The 23812-nt window shown below is 37.3% G+C and overlaps 1 protein-coding gene across 1 annotated transcript in view; it reads left to right on the top strand.

Annotated features, from left to right (window-relative positions):
- Window positions 1–18531, top strand: part of lrfn5a (leucine rich repeat and fibronectin type III domain containing 5a) — a 62259-nt gene extending 43728 nt beyond the window's left edge. The window contains exons 2-3 of the mRNA XM_051869419.1: window positions 7754–9161; window positions 16880–18531. Of these exons, the coding sequence (XP_051725379.1) occupies window positions 7774–9161; window positions 16880–17858 (2367 nt within the window). The 5' untranslated portion in view covers window positions 7754–7773 and the 3' untranslated portion in view covers window positions 17859–18531. The remainder of the gene's footprint in view (window positions 1–7753; window positions 9162–16879) is intronic.
- Window positions 18532–23812: the final 5281 nt, after the last annotated feature.

Below are 23812 nucleotides of genomic sequence, written 5' to 3'. Positions count from 1 at the left end.
CTACCTCATTACAGTAGCTATCATTATGATTTTCATGAGTGTCTGTTGTGAATACATCATCTACTTGATATTCAGTAGGGTCACTTGTCATTTAGAATTTACTTTAATACAAAGTGGTCTTTTGTTTGGTATGTTTAAACTGACTAGATAGGGCTTTTATAGGATCAGTAATATGATGTTACATACACACACACACAATTGTATGTGTAGCGATTCTCTTTGCATGCTTTATTTAGCCAAATAAGTATTCTAATAATCACGATACATCCAGCACATATTCATATTGGAATATTACACTGCTTAGTGTACACTACTATTTGTTTTTTGTTTTTTAAATATTAAGTGAAATAATGTTATTTCATAAAAAAGTTTCAAACAATAGAAATCTACATTTTTAATGTCATATTCATCTTATAAATAATAAAATTAATTTGCATTTTGATTTAGGTGTAAACAAGTCTTTTGGCAGTTTCACATAATGAGTCAAGATAGAGATGCATCACATCTGATATTGCCACTGATTCATCCATTACACTGGTGCATTGTGGGATACACTGTATTCCACACAGCCAGTTGCAAATGTAATGGGTCATCTGGGTATTCTGTGCATGCAGAAAATTTGCACACTGACTGCAGTATGCATACTATAATGTTTACTGCAGCAGTAGTATGGTAGTATTCCTATTATAGCCAGATGCTAAGACTGATAACAATTTCAAAATAAGAGTCAGCCAAAATCTCATATTCTCTGAGTAGTTCTTTCTTTTAAATAAATAATTATGTCCCCACCATTTAGAAGTATGTTCTGTGTTTTACGGTTTACTGCACTTTAAGTTGGTCACATACCAGATGAGAAGTGTCACGCCAAGCTGTGGCTAATGAAAAGGAAGTCTCATACATATACAGAAAAAAATCTTGCTTCTGTGTTGAAAAATAAGGTCTTTCTTTCCAGCAAAACCTAATTTAAAATCAGAATACATCATATATTGAAACAAATAAGGTTAAATATTTCAAGAGGGTTAGCACTGGTTGTGTTTAGGCTTAGGGGTTGGTTAGGACAATATATCAATTGAATTTAAATAATTAAACAACTAAATAATTGCTAAAATTTAATAATACAAATACTGAATAAAAAAAAAAAAAAAAAAAAGCGGTTCCAGAAAATGTTTTAAAAATGTCCTAGAAATACGGTCCTAGGAATGCAGTCCTAAAACGGCAGCCTCCGATATTGCAGGAATAACCCTAACTCATTTAGGCGTTGACTGTGTTGCCAAGAAGCCCATAATTTAGGGTGACCATATGTGCCATTTTCCCAGGACGAGTCCTGTCCAGGATTTCTAAATTGCCTCAAATGGCTTGAGCCCTTGCCTCTTTAATCGTGAAAGTGGTCATATCGATGTGCCCCCGGAACGCGATTTAGGAACGCAATTTCTACACGGAGGTCTGTGCAAGCCACTGTTCTTATTGACAGTCTTCATGCAGTGCATTAAAATGTTGTCGTATTTGCAATGCTTTGACCTTTCTCTGTAGATCCAGCCGTCTCGCAAGCCACGATTGGTTGATTATGTATAATGCACGCTATTGGTCAAATTATTTTTCAGTCATTACCTTCCGCAAATATAAAAAAAAAAAAAAAAACTGGGACATTTTATGCAACTTAGAAATCCTGGACAGGACGCGTCCTGGGAAAATGGCACATATGGTCACCCTACCATAATTCCCATTCCGACAACGTGAACAGCTCCATGTAGAACGTTATGTATTCAAACTGGATGGGAAGAAAAGCAAGGTATTGTTTTGAGATTTTCATTATTTTTTAGAGGACTGATAGTATGTTCTGTCAAAAATATTTATTTTTATTTTTATCACTTACAGTAGATGCCCTTAATGAAGCATGAAATGCAGATTAATTAGGTGTTTTGTTTGGTAGTGTGGTCCTATCTTAGTTTGTAAAAGAACTGGGAAATGCTGATGTGCTAATTCTATGATCTGCATGCATAAATGATAAAGAAAGTTTATGAAAGAAGATTTCAGGACATTGGAAGCTTGAAACCTTAGAAACATAAACTGACACATTTTAGCTGGTCTGTAGTGTATTTGGAGATAAAGCACAGCTATTTGTCACAACCTAACACGTTTAAGCAACATCCGTGTTAAGACTGTCACTTTTACAGGTAATGCAGGGAAAGCTGTCAGAATTGTCACCTTGTGAAGTAAACAGCTGCTTTGATAATTGCTGTTACAATTACTGGGAATTGTCTGTGCAAGCCCCTCCCAAACTTATATTTCTGTACCCTACCTTTTTAGAGAAATAGCTGACAAGAATAAGATTATACAGTAGTGAAAACATAAAAATAAAGGGTTACAATTTATTTTAAGGTGACATAGTTACGTTGTACTTAATTAATATTACTCAGTACTTATTTGATTAACTACATGTACTTACTATAGAGTTACAGTTAGGGTTTTGTTTAGGGTTAGTTACTTGTAATCATGCATGATTTACTATAGTAAGTACATGTAATAATGTGTAACTATATCACCTTAATATAAAGTGTTACTAAATAAATTTTTGTACACCAATAGGCAGGGCCATCCCAATCATGGGGCGGGGCCCAGTGCGACTTAGAGGAAGCAGGACCCCCTCAGTCAGTTGCACCCCTCTAAGAACCACCCTGCCGATAGGCCCTTGTGTAACCATATGGCTTGGGCACAAAATTGAGTTCATCTTGAGGCAAAACATAATGCACATTTGCCTCTTATGCTTTACTGCACCGGTGAAGAGCAAGTGCTCGTGAATCAGATCCACTGGCATGAATCATACACTTACTATTCCCTATTGTTCATATGCACAGCACATCAGTCTCCATTACAGCATCACATTTCTCTGTATCTCTCCCTCTCTCTTTCCTATTTCCTTTCCTTTATTTCTCGCTCATTCAAATCTCGCTGCTCCATCCAGTCCACAGGGTGGAATGAAAATCAATAGTGAAGACATGCAGTGTTGGAAAGAACATGATATTTGCATTTGCTGTGTAACTGGGCGGCAGCATTGAGTTTGTGGTGCTCCTTTGAGTTTTCTGTTACCAGTTTCACCAGATGAGTCATTCACGTGAGAGGGAGTATTTTATCTTGTTCAGACATGTCAAAAAGTCTTCTTTCCGTCATCATTTTCACTCAAAGGAATACCCATAAATGAAATGTACTTACCCTCATGTTGTTTCATACATATATGGTTTGAGTAGGGTTTGAGTTTGTTTCTATGGTTTTTCATTGATGCGATTATGATTTGCACCTGTTGTTCATTTTGTTGATTAGTTTGCTTTGGTATTTAAGTCCTGTGTTTTGTTCACTTCATTTGTCTGTTCTCGACACTTTCGTTTAGTTGTTCTGCTCATGGTTTTCTAGTTCGAGTTTAATAAAAGTCACAAGTGCTGCAATTAGATCCCGACGCTGACAGAAATACTATAAAATATAAATATTGATGAATAACTTTTAACTAAAAAATGAGAAATGTGTCCTTGGTAACTAATTATGTTGGTTTGAGAAAGCCAACATATTGATATTCTATTTAAACAACTTCTTATTATTTTTCTTCTGAGACTAAATTTTCTGACTGTTACTCCTAGAGCTTTAATGGTACAAGCACCAAACTCGCCACAGACCTGGGCCCTGATGTACGGAGCCCCGGACATGACACATGGGAAAAAAAATAGTAGGCTAAATCGTGCGCACGATTTATTAAGTCATTCCCTCGATTTACTAAAACGTGCACACGATTTATATTTCGTTCCCTCGATTTACTAAAACGTGCGCACGATTTACTATTTCATTCCCTTGATTTATAAATCATGCGCATGATTTATAAATCGAGGGAACGAAATAGTAAATCGTGTGCACGTTTTAGTAAATCGTGCGCACGATTTAGTAAATCAAGGGAACGAATTAGTAAATTGTGCGCACGATTTAATTTTTATTCTTGCATGTTATGTGCGGGGCTCCGTACTGATGTGTAGTTTGTTTCTATATCTTTTCAGACTGATCAGACTTTCAGTTTTCATATAAATAATTATAAACCTGAATCAATATATATATATATATATATATATATATTAACAACAGCAACAACAAAACTCTTTTAGAAGGGCCTCATTGATTTATTCTCCCTAAGGCCCCCACTAAATGTAGGTTCGCCTCTGCACATAAAGATCTGACTTCAAGTCACGATTCAAGGTTCGTTTAGCATATATTTCTTTTTACTTTTGAAGTAACTACAACCCACAGCTTCCCTATTAATAGAGAGACACTACACAGGTAGGTAGGACTAATTTACATGCAATCGCTATCTCATTAATGCTTTCAAATAAATGTAATCTTACTGTGCTATTTATCTGTATCTGATTTACAATGAGCAGAAATCTGTAAGAAATGTTATGACCAATGGGCAAAATAACTGATGAAAAAGAAGGTGCAAGAATTATGTCGGAGCAATAGCACTGTGGGTATGGAATTTCAAAGGTGCCATAATAATACATTTGTTGCAGCTGTACACAAGGTGACCAAAAGAACCAAAAAGTCCCACTTCAAGCTTTGGGCTTTCTTAAGCCAACAAAATTAAAACTCAAATAAAAACAATTTAAAACTACATATATAAAATAATTTAAAACATATTATATATAATAAAATTGACAAAAGCCCAACAAAATTATTAAAACTTAGACTAAATGAAAATGAAAACTGAATATATAAAAATGAAAGCTAATTTAAAATAAATACTATAATAGTACATAAATAATACTAAAATAACACTTGTTGACACTGTATTTTTTCCCATATAATCAAAGAGAATGGGAACTAAGGGTTGCTAAGTTCAAAAAATGACTAGAAAGCACCATAAAATAAGCTATGTGTGTAAAACAGACACGTTTATGATAAATCCTCCCCTCCATCACAGCTTTCAAATCTCGTTTGTTAATGTTAATATGCACATATTCAAATTTGGTGTGGCTACTAGACAAAAACTAATGATGTTTTGCATTTTTGATATCGAACCTAGTGTGACATTTCTTGATTTTGATGGAAGAGAAGTCTTTCAAACTATCATTAGATTTCACAAGGCTTTGAATATAGCACTTAAGTCATATGGACATTTATGTTTTGTCATTTTTGGATTTTAACAGCCCCTCGTCACTATATGTATTCATCGTTCTTGTGCAGTCCTTGTTCAGTTGAGTTCCGCAGAGGACAATATCAGGTTTGAAATGACATAAAATGCTTATCATATTTGAGAGAGCTATCCCTTTTAGACCATTATCATCAACAAGATGACATAATCAGTCAGTAATCATACTACTTCGGGTAATTTCAGGTCTAATGCTCAGACAGGGTCCTCATGATTTCATAGTCTGATGTCAGCCTCTGTTACCATTTAATGATGGCTGTTTTTAATGCAGTACTCTCTATGAGTGCATAGTTGTTAGACCCCGTATTGTGTCATTACATACTCAACTTGGCGTAATTATATAATTAAATATAATACAGTTGCCCCCACTGGGTCAGGGTCTTGCGAAAGCGTTCCCTGTTCACACACACGGTCATTATGAAACAGCTCTTCTGCACACCCACACAGTTCTAATAGAGAGTGAAGGACTTTACAGTTGGAAAGAATGAGTCACACCTTCGAGAGAAGTGTGAAAAAGTGAGACAGGAAGATGTTGTTAAAACCCTTGAAATCAAGGATGAAAAGAGCATATTGGTTTAGAATGAATTATTGTTGTTCTTAATTTGCCGCTAATAGTCTGAAGTGTTGAAATAGTTCCTGTAGTTCGCATGACATTTATTAGCCATGTGTTTTGCCTGCATTAAACCCACACTCCTTTAGAGACTGAATCGATCTATTTTCAGATGTGTTGCTATGAACACTTATTATAAGCTTCTTCTCCTACTTCTTTTTTATTTTTTTCATAAAGTCCTTTACAAATATGGGCAGGTGGCTGTGTTTTATTGTTTTGTGGGCTTATTTACAGTCATATATTTGGACTAGCTAGTTATTAGCTGCCATATCACAATAAAATGTGACCACTACTCACAGCTGTCAAATCTCCCCAACTGCTGTTCAAAATGCTGCACTTTATATCCGAGATCTTCAAACTGGAAGCTGCAAGCAAATATCCATATACAGTAGTTTTCTAAATAAAATGTCTATTTCTAAATCTCTCCTTAATACACAAAGGGCCAGATTTACTAAACGGGGCAAATTAGCGTGAGAGTGCAATTCCACAAATGCGCCAATGGGAGTGGCAAGTTTTGCGTATGATCTACTGCTGACGCGCAAATTAAAGAACACAGACGAAGTCAAATCATTTACATAATGACCAATGCAATCTAACAAGAGCAGCGCAAATTAGTGTTGGGTCACAAATAAGCAGAGCTGATGCTCTCATCAGGTGCGGGTTGACACAGGCGCAACTTAACCTGTAATCTGACAAACATATATAGGCCAACATGGCTTGGCAAACGATATGTTCGGATAACATCTTCCTCTGGCATTCCAAAAAAATTAATACGAGTGGAAAATATTTTCTCCCTTCTACCACGCAACTCTCTGTTCTCTGCGGTGTCTCCTCCTGGCAGCAACAATTGCAGCCATGTCACAAAATGGGTTAAGACATGCTTTTTTTGGGTGTTAAATAATGGTGCATATACCAGTAAATTGACTAGCTTAAACATTAGTAAATCACGTTGCGTGATTCATTTAAATACTCTCCTCCCATAAATTTTGCGTCTGAAAAGGAAACTCCTACAAATGCATATGCAATAAGGTCAGAACAACTCAGTCCATGCCTTTTCAGTGCTAATTTTGCACTGCGTGTCTTTAGTAAATCCTGACAGTAGTTTTTTAAGGCCAAAAGAGAGTTTGCGCTGGTGCAAGCTATTTAGTAAATCTGGCCCAAAAAGTGTTCCTTTATAAAAATGTTGAGTAGAAAAAAAAAAAAAAAAATGTTTACTTAAAGTAGTACAAAGTATTTTACAGGTAACTATGTATTTGATTTGTTTTGGGTTTAGCACAATGACAGATAAGCCCATCATTTAATTCTGGATACCATATTTTTCACATAGTATAAATGGGTCTTTATACTTGAAAATATATAGTTGCTTTTAAATTCAGCTAAAAAAAGCTAGATACATTGTCTGAAAATCAAAAATGTATATACACGTTATATGCTTTCTATAATAGAGTTTAGGCTCTGTCAACTATGAAATATATTTGTTGAAATATTGAACACCAGTATAAATGTAAAAATATTACAGCTGTGCAAATATTGGCATTAGCTTCTGCACAAGCATGGGAAAATGCTCCTATTTAATGAATAATCTGACAAAAAATAGGCTTGCGAAATTTAGTGAGTCACTTTTTTTTTATTTTTTTTTTATCAGAACTGGTTGCTTTAGAGCTGACAATACTGATTTTGAGCTTGGGAATATTAGTGCTGTGTTACAAAACTGCTCTGACATGGGGTTTTGTTTGTGCAAGATGAACTGTTTATCACACTTCCTGAAATAACTGCAGGATAACCAATGGCCTGCTGTTATCACATGCATTCTGACTGCGTTAAGCACTGGTATTTTATAAACATCTACAAATGCAATTATGCTCCAGCTGAATAACGGCCTGCTTTGCTTGAAATTGTAGTTCAAAGGCACAGTAGCATATTAATCACGCCCTTTATCTTGTTTTCTCTCTTTTCCCTAGGTGTAAAAACCTGATTTACAATGGAAAAACTGCTTGTCTGCTTGTTGGTTATCGGAATGGCAGTGAAGGCCCAGATCTGTCCGAAGCGCTGCGTCTGTCAAGTTCTGTCCCCCAACCTCGCAACACTCTGTGCCAAAAAAGGGCTGCTCTTTGTTCCGCCCAACATCGACAGGCACACCGTGGAGCTCCGGCTAGCTGATAACTTTGTCACCAGCGTAAAACGGAAAGACTTGGCCAACATGACCAAGCTGGTGGATCTTACTTTGTCAAGGAATACAATAAGCTACATAACTCCACATGCGTTCGCAGACTTGGAAAACCTACGAGCCTTGCATTTAGACCACAACCGCTTGACACGAATAGCCAACGACACCTTCAGTGGCATGTCTAAGCTGCATCACCTGATTCTGAACAACAACCAACTGACCCTCATCCACATGGGAGCCTTTAACGACCTACTAGCCCTCGAAGAACTGGACTTATCCTACAACAATCTGGAGACCATCCCCTGGGAGGCCATTCAAAAGATGATCAGCCTACACACACTTAGTCTGGACCACAACATGATCGAATACATTCCTGAGGGGACTTTCTCCCTCCTACAGAAGCTCAATCGCTTAGACGTGACCTCCAACAAGCTCCAGAAGCTTCCACCAGACCCGCTTTTCCAGCGGGCGCAGGTTCTGGCCACATCCGGCATTCTCAATCCCTCCTCTTTTGCTCTGAGCTTTGGAGGAAATCCTTTACACTGCAACTGCGAGCTGCTGTGGCTTAGGCGGCTCAATCGGGAGGACGACTTGGAGACCTGCGCCACACCCTTGCATCTCTCTGGACGCTATTTCTGGTCTATCCCGGAGGAGGAGTTCCTCTGCGAGCCGCCCCTCATCACCCGCCACTCTCACGAGATGAGGGTCCTGGAGGGCCAGCGGGTAGCATTAAAGTGCAAAGCCAGGGGAGATCCCGAACCTGCCATTCACTGGATATCTCCCGATGGGAAGTTAGTCTCAAACACGTCACGCACATTGGTTTACAACAATGGCACGCTGGACATCCTGATAAGCACAGTAAAGGACACAGGCTCTTTCACGTGCATTTCCTCAAATCCTGCCGGGGAGGCCCACCAGACCGTGGAGCTGGTTATCATCAAGCTTCCGCACATTAGCAACAGCACCAATAACATCCAGGAGCCTGACCCGGGCTCTTCTGACATCTCCACTTCGACAAGGGCAGGAGCAAACGGCAGCAACCACACCGGCGACGCCAAGACCAGTACCGATAAGAGGGTGGTTATGGCAGAAGCCACCTCATCCACTGCACTCATCAAATTTAACTTCCAGAGGAATATACCTGGAATACGCATGTTTCAGATTCAGTATAATGGAACCTATGACGACTCTCTTGTTTACAGGTGAGATATATTTACTTTTCATTCAGTCATTTGAATGAAAAAGTCGGTTGAATCTACATTAAATGTTTATCCATTTCTTGAAGTGGATTTTAAATAGTTATTGCTAGTCATTCCCTTACGGAACAAAAATATATGGGAATATACTGCAAAATATAATGTGATATATTACATAATACATTTCCATATATGGGAAACTAGTTCTTATATTTTTTCAATATACTGTAATATATGTATTGACCATGTATGGCTATATATTGATGCATATAAAATATTTAGAAATGAAGACAAAAATAGCATTACATGTAATACTCATAAAATGTTATCCTTTATTGTGTACATATATTGCACATACATGTTCCCATATAAATGTGAATGTATTGTACACACATACTATATACACGCATTCAAAGAATGAGTTACAGCAGATTTCTAGTTCCCAGCATGCTTTCCTCTATGTGTTAAAGAAGAGTAAATGTTAAAATTAAATGTTATTTTATGTGTTTTTGCTCTATATCAATATAGGGGGAGATCTGATAGTGTTTAATATTGTATGTTTTTGGGGTTACCATTGTGCTAAAGAGTAGAGCCTGTGGAAATATAAGAAATATATTACATTATACTCTATATTTCTCTCTCTATATATGTGTTTATACTGCATAAGATAATATATCTGCAATATATTACACATGCGGTACCATATCTGATCACATGTACATCTATATATTATGAAGTGAATATAACTGAATATAAAACTGAATATTACTGAATATAAAATTGCATACATTATGATATATTAGTAAATATATTGTCACATATTTTTTAATATATGAAAAGTATTATTCAATATATTGTAATATATTAACGCAATATATTATTCTGTATATTTTCACATATACCGTTAAATCATTTAATATATTGATCAACTTATTTCTATCGTGAAACAACCAATGAGTAAAAATGAAGCTGAATTAGAATTGGGCTTACTATACAGTGAACTTAGTATCACATTGTTTTTCTATAAACAAAATGGCCTCTACTATTGAAACGTATTAACCCCTTCTCGACTGCCCTCATTTCAGATTTAAAGTTTATTAGATAATAGCAATGTGAAGTAAGCATGAAAATCCAATCCGTATTTCTATAAAATGTTAAAATTATAATTTTTATCATGTAAATAATACAGCACAAACATTTGAAAAGTCACTAGATCAGTATGTGGTTTGAAATGATGAGTTTTAGATTGAAATTTAGGAAGCCAACTTAACAATAGACACTGGAAACAGTTATATACACTCAGACCAGCCAGCAAGGAGAACGTGACCCATTTGGTTTTAAGGGCAGTTGAAAAAACAGAATCAGTCTAGATGCATGAACGAGCTGACTTTGGCCCTTTGAGACAACAGCAACGTGTTAAAGAGGCCAGTTGTGAAAAATGGAGCTTATATTCAGTACATTAGCACAAAAATCCATCAACAGTTTGTGTTGTTCTAATGGATGGATGGATCAATGCTGTGCTTTTTGTTCGTGTGAAATGCTAGAATAGAAATCCATTTCTAATTTTCTCTTAAATGAATAATGCTGATGTATTTGTATGTTTTGTTTTTGTATCCTGGCTGTGCAGTGATTTTGTCTCTTGTGGTTGTGGTCTGTCATAGTGTACCCTAGTCTCTAGTTTGTATTACTTTATTTTAAATTTTGTCCTTTTAAATGGTTTAAATATATTTTCTTTTCCTAGCTATAAGACATTTGTAGGCTGATTTCTCTGAAAAGTGTAAATCAAAATGGCACTATCGTTGCTCCATTAAAGCATCCTGACTTAGCAACACTGGTCAACCAATAGTGTGAGTTTGGGGTGGGACTATCTGTTTATGGTGCATGGGGCTTTTCTCATTTGTTTTGTGTTGCAGCTATTCCTACTGAAAGATACAGCTGAAACCAGCAAAGGCCGATCTTAGCTGGTCTGGTTTAATGGTTTAAAAAAGTTGTGGGAACTTGGGAGACTAGCACTGAATAAAATCTATAGGACTCTTTGATTAGGATTAGCAAGAGTGTCCACCTAGAGCGTATTAAAGTGTAAAATTGAATAATCATTATAGTTTATAACTGATAATATTCAGAGACCATTGTGTGTGTTAGCCAATCTGTTTTAGTGCTATCTCGAACAGTATTTCCTTTCACGTATGCTGTACTCATTAATACGTTCTTATAATTATGTTCTTTGCAGACTCGCTTGGGGGAATCAAAAAGAGATTCATTTTTTGGCTTACTTTATCTCAATGGGCTGCTGTAAATGAGCCACAGTCGGCTAATTACAATAACACACACTGGCCACGAGCGTTCTCGTTCAATGAGACACACTGCAGAAGCAAAGCCATTACCTCGTCATTTGTGTACAGAGTACATTGTGTGGGAAGCTCTTTTCACAAATGATGAGAATGAAGCCCACAGAAAGACAACAGATACATCTCAACCTATTTTTTACTAGAGAAGCATCTGGCTGATACCCCATGTTGTTACCAAGTGCTCCCTTCTCAGTTAACACATTTAGCAACAGACCGGCCGTAGTGAAACATAGACTATAATCAAATTTTCGCCACAAATACAGGGCCAGTGGAATTTGTTTCTGTGATAAAGCTGCAGAAAAGTGCCATGAACTTATAAGAGACAATCTCCTGTCAAACCTGGGGTTAAGTGCCTTGTTCATGGGCACAATGATAATGGCTGTTATCTTGATTCTTGCCGTTCTGAAAACTTACGACGATCACTCCCCAGCTTTAAGTCAATGTGAAATGCCATTCATTATTCAATCTATCATACAATGTATTTCTGAGTTATACAGAATATTCAATGAGAAATTGATTGGAGTTTACTAGTTTTTTTCTTTGGAATAAGGTGCACTGACGATAAATCATGCACAATAACACCAGGAATGTGTGTTAAGGAAATAAATACAATTAATTTTCACCACCAATATTTGTAAGAAATAAAGAAATTACATATCTATCCTGTTAATAAAAATAAGCTATTTACTTACTGAGCTAGCAAGTCTCATGTCCTTGAATTTTATTTAACTTTAAACTTGTGTGAAATGTGATTGGCCACACCTCATTTAATATATTGATCAACTTAGCCTAGTGGTTAGTGCACCGACATACGGCGCAAATGCATTCAGGCGACCCGAGTTCGATTCCCGTCTCGAGGTCCTTTGCCGATCCTGCCCCCCTCTCTGCCCAATACTTTCCTGTCCGCTCTTTACTGTCCTCTACGAATAAAGGCACAAAAAGCCCGTAAATATAACTTAGGAAAAAAAGGAAAAAAAAAAAAATTGTCTATGAACAACTATAACATCAGCAAAATGGTGAAAAAAGATTGTTCTACACAGTTTGAGCATTAAAGTTACTTAAAGGGTTAGTTCACCCAAAAATGAAAATTCTGTCATTAATTACTCACCCTCATGTCATTCCACACCCGTAAGACCTTCGTTCATCTTCAGAACACAAATTATATTTTTGATAAAATCTGATGGCTCAGTGAGGTCTCTATTGCCAGCAAGATAATTAACACATTTTCAATGCCCAGAAAGGTACTAAAGACATATTTAGAACGTGTGACTACAGTGATTCAACCTTAATGTTATGAAGCGACGAGAATACTTTTTGTGTGCCAAAAAAACAAAATAATGACTTTTCAACAATATCTAGTGATGGCCGATTTCAAAACACTGCTTCATGAAGCTTTACAAATCTTTTGTTTCGAATCAGTGGTTCGGATCGCGTATTAAGCTGCCAAAGTCACGTGTACTATTGAAATTTCGAAACACTTATGACGTAAAGAAGCCTTGTTTACTGAAATCACGTGACACTGGCGCTCCGAATCACTGATTCGAAACAAAAGATTTGTAAAGCTCTGAAGCAGTGTTTTGAAATAACCCATCACTAGATATTATTGAAAAGTTATTTTGTTTTTTTGGCACAAAAAAAGTATTCTTTTTGCTTTATAATATTAAGGTTGAACCACTGTGCTCACATGAACTGATTTAAATGTGTCTTTATTACCTTTCTGGGCATTTGAATGTGTTAATCATCTTGCTGGCAATGGAGGCCTCACTAAGCCATCGGATTTCATCAAAAATATCTTAATTTGTGTTTGAAGGTCTTACGGGTGTGGAACGACATAAAGGTTAGTAATAAATGACATAATTTTCATTTTTGGGTGAACTAACCCTCCAAATGAAAAATCCCCTGCTGATTTCATCAGTCTTTTTCAAAAGCCAAGTAAGTAGTACTTTTTACTAATAAATATCAAGTAAATATAGAAATTTTTTTTACTTTCACTCAAGTACACATTTAGCCGAATACTTTGACTTTTAATTAGGTATGATTTTGATGTAGTATCCATATTTTTTGTCATTGCCAAGCATTACAAACTTTTCAACGTCTTCACATTAACAGCACCAACTGCCTGCTAGTATCAAGAAACTCCTCCACAAAGAGGAAACGTATGCTACCCAGACTTAGTGACACTAATAGAGTTTGGGCGGTGTGCTAATTAGATGTTCCATTTAACAATGAAGCATCTAGGAATGAGAGGATATATTCTAGTGTCACTGCATAAAATTAGCACTTACTCAAACAGTAGAACGATGCAAATATTTTCAGCCATTTTGTGAAACATGACCCTAGCAGCTAGCCTCTTGACACCATTAAACACACATTGAGTTACTTAGAACAACCCTGCAATCAAAATGCTCCGCTCATTCATTTATGTATGACGCCGTACGCTCTCACCTAGCATACTGAAACGCTCTGACCGGCTGGGGCGCGAGGCCGCTTCTACTGAGAACCTTTGTGCTCCAAATCCAGTCGGTTTGCATGGGAAATCACAGAGCACTTCTTTCAGCTGGCTGAATGAGCTGAATGTTTGCCAGGCTGCAGAGGAGACAGGTGGGGCGCATGGGGAAGGATGATAAGAGATGCCATTGTTCATGTCTGAAGTGAATGGTTCAGAGAGTGATAGCAAACCCCAGACTCCTGCAGGTACAGCAGGACTTCCTGTAGATACAGCACCGAAGAAGATTTACTGTTGCTCCAGACTTATGCTCTCTAGATTATGTGATTAAACATGCCTGCAAGCAGAGTAAACACGGGACAGATAAGAGATAGTCCTGATATCACAGTTTGCTTTACGTGTTTTTTGTAACATGCTCAGAATAGTATAATAGGTTCTCCACGTGTTCTGTGCCTTAGTCTGCTGCACAAATGAAAATGCAACTTGAATATTACCATATTTATCAAGAGCTTAGGTACTAGTGTGTTCCTGTTCAGAGCCCTCCAATGTGAAATCCACTTCTCTATCCTGCTCTCCTCTTAGCTTGTTATTAAAATTGCATATCCATGTGGGTTTTGATTCCAGAACAGAAAACTGAAAAAATCATGAAATTAATTTTATTTTGAATAATTGATTCTGTTTGGTCAGTTGTGGTGTCCACAAGTCATATATGTTTTCTACGATGACTGCTTTATAGCAGTCAGCAATATTTTTTAGAAAATTGAAGCCATTTAGAGGTCTTTGCTTTTCAACCAAATCAGCCTTTCAGTTTTTTTTTGTTTTTTTTTAAAGAAATGAATACTTCTATTCAGCAAGGATGTATTAAATTGATCAAAAGTGACAGTAAATATATTTATAATGTTAAAAAAGTATTTGTATTTTAAATAAGTGCTTTAACAAAGAATCCTTAAAAAAAAAAAGTACTGCCGTTTCAAAACTGCACCAAATCAGCATATTAGAATGATTTCTGAATGATCATGTGACTGAAAGCTGGAGTAATTATGCTGAAAATTCAGCTTGAACATCACTGGAAAAAATTACATTTTGAAATGTATATAAATAGAAAACAGTTGGTTTAAATTGTAACACACAATATTATTGTTTCAATATATTACTGTTTTTACTGTATTTTTGACCTTGAGAAAAAAAAAAAGAAAAAAAAATCTGACCTCACACTTTGAATGATGAGTGTATGTATATAATATTACAACCAAAAGGACTCAACATACATAATTATAGATACATTTGCAGGAAAAAGTATGGGAACCACTTGAAGAATCTGTGAAAATGTGAATAATTTTAACAAAATAAGAGAGATCATACAAAACGCATGTTATTTTTTATTTAGTACTGTCCCGAGTAAGATGTTTTACATAAAAGATGTTTACATATGGTCCACAAGACAAAAAAGTAGCTGAATTTATTAAAATAACCCTGTTCGAAAGTTTGGGAACCACTGATTCTTAATACTGTGTGTGGTTACCTGGATGATCTACGACTGTTTTGTTTGTTTTTTTGTTTTGGGATGGTTGTTCATGAGTCCCTTGTTTGTCCTGAGCAGTTAAACTGAGCTCTGTTCTTTAGAAAAATCCTCCAGGTCCTACAGATTCTTCAGTTTTCAAGGATTTTTTTTGCATATTTGAACCCTTTACAACAGTGACTGAATGATTTTGAGATCCGTCTTTTCACACTGAGGACAACTGAGGAACAACTATTAAAAAAAGTTTAAAACATTCACTGATGCTTCAGAAGGAAACACGATGCATTAAGAGTCAGGGGGTGAAAACTTTTAAACAGGATGAAGATGTCCAAATTTTTTCTTATTTTGTTGAAATATCTTTTTTTTTTTTTTATTTAGTACTGCCCTTCAGAAGCAACAGAAGACACTTGCATGTTTCCCGGAAGACAAATTAAGTACAATTTACCTTGATATTCAAATTCAAGAAGTTTTCACTCCCCAGCTCTTAATGCATCGTGTTTCCTTCTGAAGCATCAGTGAATGTTTGAACCTTTTTTAATAGTTGTGTTTGAGTCCCTCAGTTGTCCTCAGTGTGAAAAGATGGATCTCAAAATCATTCAGTCACTGCTGGAAAGGGTTCAAATATGCAAAAGATGCTGAAAAACTGAAGAGTTTTTGGGACCTGGAGGATTTTTCTGAAGAACATTGGGCAGTTTAACTTCTCAGGACAAACAAGGGACTCATGAACAACCATCACAAAAAAAAAAACAAAAAAAAAAAAAACAGTCGTAGATCATCCAGGTAACCACACACAGTATTAAGAACCAATGGTTCCCACACTTTTGAACAGGGTTATTTTAATAAATTCATCTATTTTTTTGTCTTGTGGATGATATGCAAAGATCTTTTATGTAAAATATCTTACTCAGGACAGTACTAAATAAAAAATAACATGCATTTTGTATGATCTCTCTTATTTTGTTAAAATTATTCACATTTTCACAGATTCTGCAAGTGGTTCCCATACTTTTTCATGCAACTGTAGTAGGCAAGCAATGACATGCCATGATCAATTAAAAATAAATAGTACAATTGCATGCTGTTTTTATGAACTTTTTAATTTAGAGACCTCATTTTTTTCTTTTCAGTTGAATATGCATTTGTCACACTGGAGGTCTGTTTAAGTTTGCAAAAAAAAAAAATGGTGTAAAAAAAAGTCAAAGTACTTAAAACGTTTTTTTTCCTTATCCATATATGTAGGAGATTACTCTCTCAGGGCTACTGCTGGGCTGAAAAGGATGTAAATTGAAATTTTGCATGAACTGGTACCACTCTTGAGGTTGTTCAGAAGGTGTAAAGCAGTTTAATAAATGAATGATAAATGAAACATATCATGTTTTATTCCAACACTCTTCTTTTCTTCACCCAACAGAATGATTCCCCCAACGAGCAAAAACTTCTTGGTGAATAACCTGGCTGCCGGGACGCAGTACGACCTGTGTGTGCTGGCAATTTACGACGACGGCATAACCTCCCTGACGGCCACGCGGGTTGTAGGCTGCGTCCAGTTCACCACCGAGTCCGAGTATCTGCGCTGCCACTTCATGCAGTCCCAGTTCTTGGGCGGCACTATGATCATCATCATCGGGGGCATAATCGTGGCCTCTGTCCTCGTCTTCATCATCATCCTCATGATCCGCTACAAGGTGTGCAACAGCGGCAATGCCGCCAAGGGGACCTCGGTCACCGACGTGCACTCTCAAACAAACGGGGCGCAGTCCCAAGGCTGTACAGTCACGCCGTCTGCGTCCAAACAAGGTGCTTTAAGCTTGGAGGCAGATGAGGGATGCCAAAAGAGCTCCGCCGCGCCTCTTCCTCCACCTCCAGATTCCCAAACCTCAGAGACCTCCATTCCAGACTGCTCCACCTCCACCTCCCTGGTATGCCAAAGCTGGACAACACCCGGCTCTTCAGGGTCACTAAAGCCAAAGCGCAAACCAGCGCCACAGCCTGTCCCCGCAGCCGGTGCCACCGAGCCCAAAGTGGAGGCGTTACCCAACGCAGAGACTCAAAACACCAACCGAAACAACTCCACTGCCCTTCAGCAGCCAGCCCCAACCCCTCCACCCCCGTCCCACTTTAAAGACACTCCGATTTTAAGGAGGGCGCGTCCGTCTTCATCCAAGTATATGACACTGCCCGCCGAAGGAGCACGGGCTAAACGCAGGTACTCTTTAAATGAGAACCTGTCGAAACATCACTGCTACATTGGCTCGCAGAAGCTGGGGAATGTGTTTTGCAAGCGGAGTATGTCCGTAAACGGAATGCTAGTCCAAATGGCAAACTCAAATCTAGACAGCGAGAAAACTGTGTTTTCTAGTTCAGAGTGGATTCTAGAGAGCACCGTGTGAATGTACGACTAATGGAGACTAGATGGAGTGCCTGCATCTCATTGTGTACGTGCGTTTGTGTGTGTGTGTGTGTGTGTATAGGCGCTCATAGTATATAAATGTGTGTGATCGTATGAATGTGCACGTTTTGCACCATTTCTTTTGTTTCCATCTGCAAATCATATTTTCTGCTGTCTTTTTTTTAATGTTCTTTGGAAACCCATGGATTAATATGGATATTTGCTTTGAGGGAGGAGCTAGCCGCTCATAGCCAGATCCATCACTCAAGAGAGACACGCCTCCATCTTCACTGCACACGGTGAGCATCATGGTAAGAGGAAAGCATCGGTGCCTTCCTGTGTCCTCTTACCAGGGGCTTCTACTGGATACAAGCTTTGTGTCAGTTACACAGATAGAAGGAAACATAAGAGATTTCACAAAAAAGCCTTTCTATTCAAGGAAATGACATTTCCTGCATATTATAGAGAAACTCTTAATAAAAAAAACAACTATATAAAGACTTGATACTGAGACCTGTTATAAAATTGATATTTTTTAAAAAATCAAAGCTTTTTCTTTTCAGTGACATTGATTTTGCCTTTGTTTTAAGGCACAAAAAAAAAATTCATGTACAGAAAGACATCTGCTGTGTTCTTATGTTGTGTAAAATAATTAAAAAAAAAACATTAAACTATTCTGTTTGTGTTGTTATGAATGCGAAACAAATGTTCTTGATAATGAAGGTAGCCTTGGAAGGTGTTTTGTAAGTCCCCATAATGCTTCAGTCTGTGTAATACACAAAATAGAGTGATTATTATTTAATTTAATTAATTTAATAATATAATTATTATTTTATAGCCTTAGTCATTGTTAATATATAATCTACTTGAACTACAAAACAATTCTTTGAACTTTAAAATGCTTTGACAAATGGTAAAATAGATCACAAAATTGGCCTTTCCATGAACCACAAATCAACAAAGTAGCAATAAACGCTTCTATAATAATGCAATAAACATTAACATAAAACATCCTGATATACTTAACTGATTACAAAATTAAAAAAAAAAACATTGTTTAAATAAAAGATAACCATGTGATTTTACACCGAGATATCTGAGAATGTCATATTCCTATACAATGAAATTATAATTTCAATATTTTACTGTAAAAGTACACATATTATCTTATTTTCAGATTAAATTAACCTTGTTCTTTAAAAAAGTTATATTTAAAAATTGTAAATTAAATAAAAAAAAAAAAATCTTGTTATATCCACTATAATTTGTCATAAGTTATGTTGTGAGATATCATACAGTATCCATCAAACACAATTTTTCTGTAGCATTATTTTGCATTAAATTACTATGTACATTGTGTACAGAGCAGATATAGTAGTGCAATGGTATTTGTTAACCTCTCTTTTTACACCTGGTATTAAGATGCATTTGGTCGATCAGATCACAAGTGGACGACGCTAAATACAAGTGTAAACGGGGTCTAAGATGTTTTGAGCTTGTCCATTTTGGACCACTTCCAGAGGTAGTCGACAACGCTTTTGACCAGATCACTTTCGTAGTGTAGATGCTCATGTGTTTTAACAGCCACAAAAGACCGGCTGCTGACCTAATGCATAAACATATTGGGAAGTGCTAGCTAAGCTGGGATACCAAAAATGTACCAAGCACAATGTTCTCTCGCCATTCCTGATTTCTAACACACACTCATCGCGTTCGGCGTGATCTTACAGCTATCAGAGCAGAAACAAAAGCTGCTGCTCTCCATGTTTTTCTGTAGTCTCCTTTTGCATTCATATGTAAATTGTGTGAGCTTATTAGACTGAAATACATTTACCTACCCATACACCCTCCTCTCGAAGAAATGACAAAAATGGTCGAAAGTGGACAAAAGAGACAGATTAAAACACCAGGTGTAAACGGGAATGTGTATCCTTCGTCTACTCATGATCCGATCGACCAAAACGCCAGGGCACCAGTGTGAGCTCCAATCCAGCTCAAGGATAATGTGAGAAGATAATCACCTTGGTAACAGAACCTAATTCTCTATGGTTCATCATTCATTAAAGCATCTGCTTTATAAGATGATTAAGATGACACTGCATCACATCATTTACACACTGGCCTATGCAAAAAAATGTTAATGATGTTATAAATGTGTATAGGGAGGTGACATTTTTTTCAGAAGTTAACATCTTCAGAGATTTTAAACAATAAATGAGGAATTACCAACTAAGCATTTTCACAGGCTCTGATCAAAATCTCAAAAGCTGAGGATTGCCAAAGTGGATTGACAGCTGTATCTGATTCAACACTTCCTGAGCTATTACAGAAAAATCTGAAAGGCATAGATGTCCTGGTAGGTTTGTTTACAGCAAGACCCTTTAAAAATGTCCCCCATCAATGTTCAACCTACACCTACATACAAATGGTTACGGTTCCTTACAAAGGGTCAAGTGACTCAGAGTGGCAGAAGCTCACATAAAAATGTCCTTGCTGTGGCCCCTTTAAGCCCTGGACTCTTAATGGTAAGTAGCTTTAGGAAGATCTCTTTGACCACATATGTTTTCCGGTTGGCAGGCTCCAGAGGCGTTACATCCCTCTTCAGCTTTATTGTCTTATAGGGAGACTCACAAGTCAAAGTGTCCATGTGGATCTGCCATAAAGATTTAGCTGAGGGCACTGACATTTTAACAACCCTCACTCCACTTTTTCTGTCACGAGTCTTTAATCGGCATGTGTCAGCTCATTAGAGAGAAGAGGAAAGGCGAACACACACAGAGAGCTGCAACTCTTTAGGGGGAAATTAAAGCGTAATCTTTATTTACAGGGATGTCTGCTCTGATACAATGAGCAAATTTCACAATTTTAAAATGGAATAAAAATTAAAATACATGACCTTTACTACTAATTATAATGATAAACTTTATGTATATAAAAACATAATTTACAAATTCTTATACATTATAAATTGTTTACAAGTCGCAATATAATATATGCCTATAAATGCAAGTGAAAAATTTAAAATAGTTCATCATCTGCATATCAATGACAAATGGCATGTCGATTAATTACACTGGCTGGTGAAAGTCTTCTTTCTTCGGCTCCATATGTCAAAGATGACAATGGATGCGCCTGGGTATTCATCATTTAGAGCAGTGACGACTGTGGCTAAACAGTCCGATTTGTGAGTGGCAGTCTTTAGCACAGTTTGCGCACACATATGTTGTTGATGTTGGTTGTATTGGTGCTGTCGTAACTTTACTTTCTCAATCTTTTCTCTGACCATTGTCTTACTTGGTTTTTCTCTGCTATGGCTAAACCCTTGTAGTCTCTTGCCAAACAGTTAAAAAAATAAAATAATAATAATAACGGGCCCAGAATCAAGCTATGGGGGACACCGCAAGATATCTCTTGTAAATTAAAGATTTTGGCCAAAAAATAGAACAGATGTCAGATGTCTTTATAATCCAGACTAGTTTTGTTAAGTTTAGTTTCTTTCTTTGTTTCTTCGTCATTGTCTTTTCTTTTTTTTTTGTACATCTTATTCAGTCAGTTAATACTTAAAACAAGATTCATTTCCACAAATACAGAATAGGGCATGAAACAAACAAATAAAAACATCAAATCAACAAATCAAAATCATATATTTTTTTAAATGATCTAAATGTCTAAATACAATTTAAAATGTTAATTTGTCTTATTTTATTATTTTTAGCAAGAAACTATAAGTAAAATGTATTAAGTGAACACAGTAGAGCACATTACCCAGCTTTTCAGCCCACGTCAACATAAAGTATCTCACAGAAGTGAGTACACCCCTCACATTTCTGTAAATATTTTATTATATTTTTTCATGTGACAACACTGAAGAAATGACACTTTGCTACAATGTAAAGTAGTGAGTGTACAGCTTGTATAACAGTGTAAATTTGCTGTCCCCTCAAAATAACTCAACACACAGCCATTAATGTTTTAACCCTCTTGGGCATGGAGTTCACCAGAGCTTCACAGGTTGCCACTGGAGTCCTCTTCCACTCCTCCATGACAACATCACGGAGCTGGTGGATGTTAGAGACCTTGCGCTCCTCCACCTTCCGTTTGAGGATGCCCCACAGATGCTCAATAGGGTTTAGGTACCCTCAGCTTCTTTAGCAAGGCAGTGGTCGTCTTGGAGGTGTGTTTGGGGTCGTTAACATGTTGGAATACTGCCCTACGGCCCAGTCTCCGAAGAGACCATGCTCTGCTTCAGTATGTCACAGTACATGTTGGCATTCATGGTTCCCTCAATGAACTGTTGTTCCCTAGTGCCGGCAGCACTCATGCAGCCCCAGACCATGACACTCCTACTACCATGCTTGACTGTAGGCAAGACACACTTGTCTTTGTACTCCTCACCTGTTTGCCGCTACACACGCTTGACACCATCTGAACCAAGTAAGTTTATCTCGGTCTCATCAGACCACAGGACATGGTTCCAGTAATCCATGTCCTTAGTCTGCTTGTCTTCAGCAAACTGTTTGCCAGGCTTTCTTGTGCGTCATCTTTAGAAGAGGCTTCCTTCTGGGACGACAGCCATGCAGACCAATTTGATGCAGTGTGCGGCGTATGGTCTGATAATGACACTGACAGGCTGACCCCCCACCCCTTCAACCTCTGCAGCAATGCTGGCAGCACTCATACGTCTATTTCCCAAACACAACCTCTGGATATAACGCTGAGCACGTGCACTCAACTTCTTTGGTTGACCATGGCGAGGCCTGTTCTGAGTGAAACCTGTCCTGTTAAACCGCTGTATGGTCTTGGCCACCGTGCTGCAGCTCAGTTTCAGGGTCTTGGCAATCTTCTTATAGCCTACGCCATCTTTATGTAGAGCAACAATTCTTTTTTTCAGATCCTCAGAGAGTTCTTTGCCATGAGGTGCCATGTTGAACTTCCAGTGACCAGTATGAGAGAGTGAGAGCGATAACACCAAATTTAACACACCTGCTCCCCATTCACACCTGAGACCTTGTAACACTAACGAGTCACATGACACCGGGGAGAGAAAATGGCTAGTTGGGCCCAATTTGGACATTTTCACCTAGGGGCATACTCACTTTTGTGTTCAGCAGTTTAGACATTAATGGCTGTGTGTTGAGTTATTTTGAGGGGACAGCAAATTTACACCGTTATACAAGCTGTACACTCACTACTTTACATTGTAGCAAAGTGTCATTTCTTCAGTGTTGTCACATGAAAAGATATAATAAAATATTTACAAAAATGTGAGGAGTGTACTCACTTCTGTGAGATACTGTATATACTCAACATCATAACAAAAATATGTATTTTCGTTCAATCACTGATGTTAGGTTGGAGATTCTGTCAAGGCTTGTGTCAGATGCATTTTTACACAGCATCTCTGACATGAGCCAACCTTGTCTGCAATTTATTTTTACCACAACTACACCAACACCCAATAATCTCTGCTAGCTGGTGGTGAAAAATTCACTCAAATTAGAGATTCACTGGATCAAAACACAATCAAAATCAGTCTATCCATTCCCCGCTGTTTGTAAGACAGCCTTCTACCTAAAACAAGATATTGCAGATAGGCAGATATATGCATGAAGGCACATTTAATGCATGTCAAACTGAAATAATTGTTTAATTATATCAAGGAAGATGCCAGTTTGCTTTGTTTCTTGAATAATGTAGCATCGTTTCATTAACTTTTAATTTAACCAGGGATAGAGGAAAGATAAATTTGGCTTATGATAAATGATTGACAAATGCGTGAGATTGAAATCCTCTAAATCTATCTGTCCTATATTGCTGGACAGAAGATCAACTCTGCTTGCCTGCCATCTGGATCCTCTGCTGAAAAGAAATACATTTAATATGCACGCACATGCCTGTTAGCTTAAAACCCGCATGTACTGTATAATATCTCTGAGCTTTGTATAACTGTGCACA

Source organism: Ctenopharyngodon idella, chromosome 17, assembly GCF_019924925.1.
Source record: "Ctenopharyngodon idella isolate HZGC_01 chromosome 17, HZGC01, whole genome shotgun sequence".
Lineage (NCBI taxonomy): Eukaryota > Metazoa > Chordata > Actinopteri > Cypriniformes > Xenocyprididae > Ctenopharyngodon > Ctenopharyngodon idella.
Note: the sequence above shows the minus strand (reverse complement) of the source record. Positions and strands in the feature narration are given on the sequence as shown.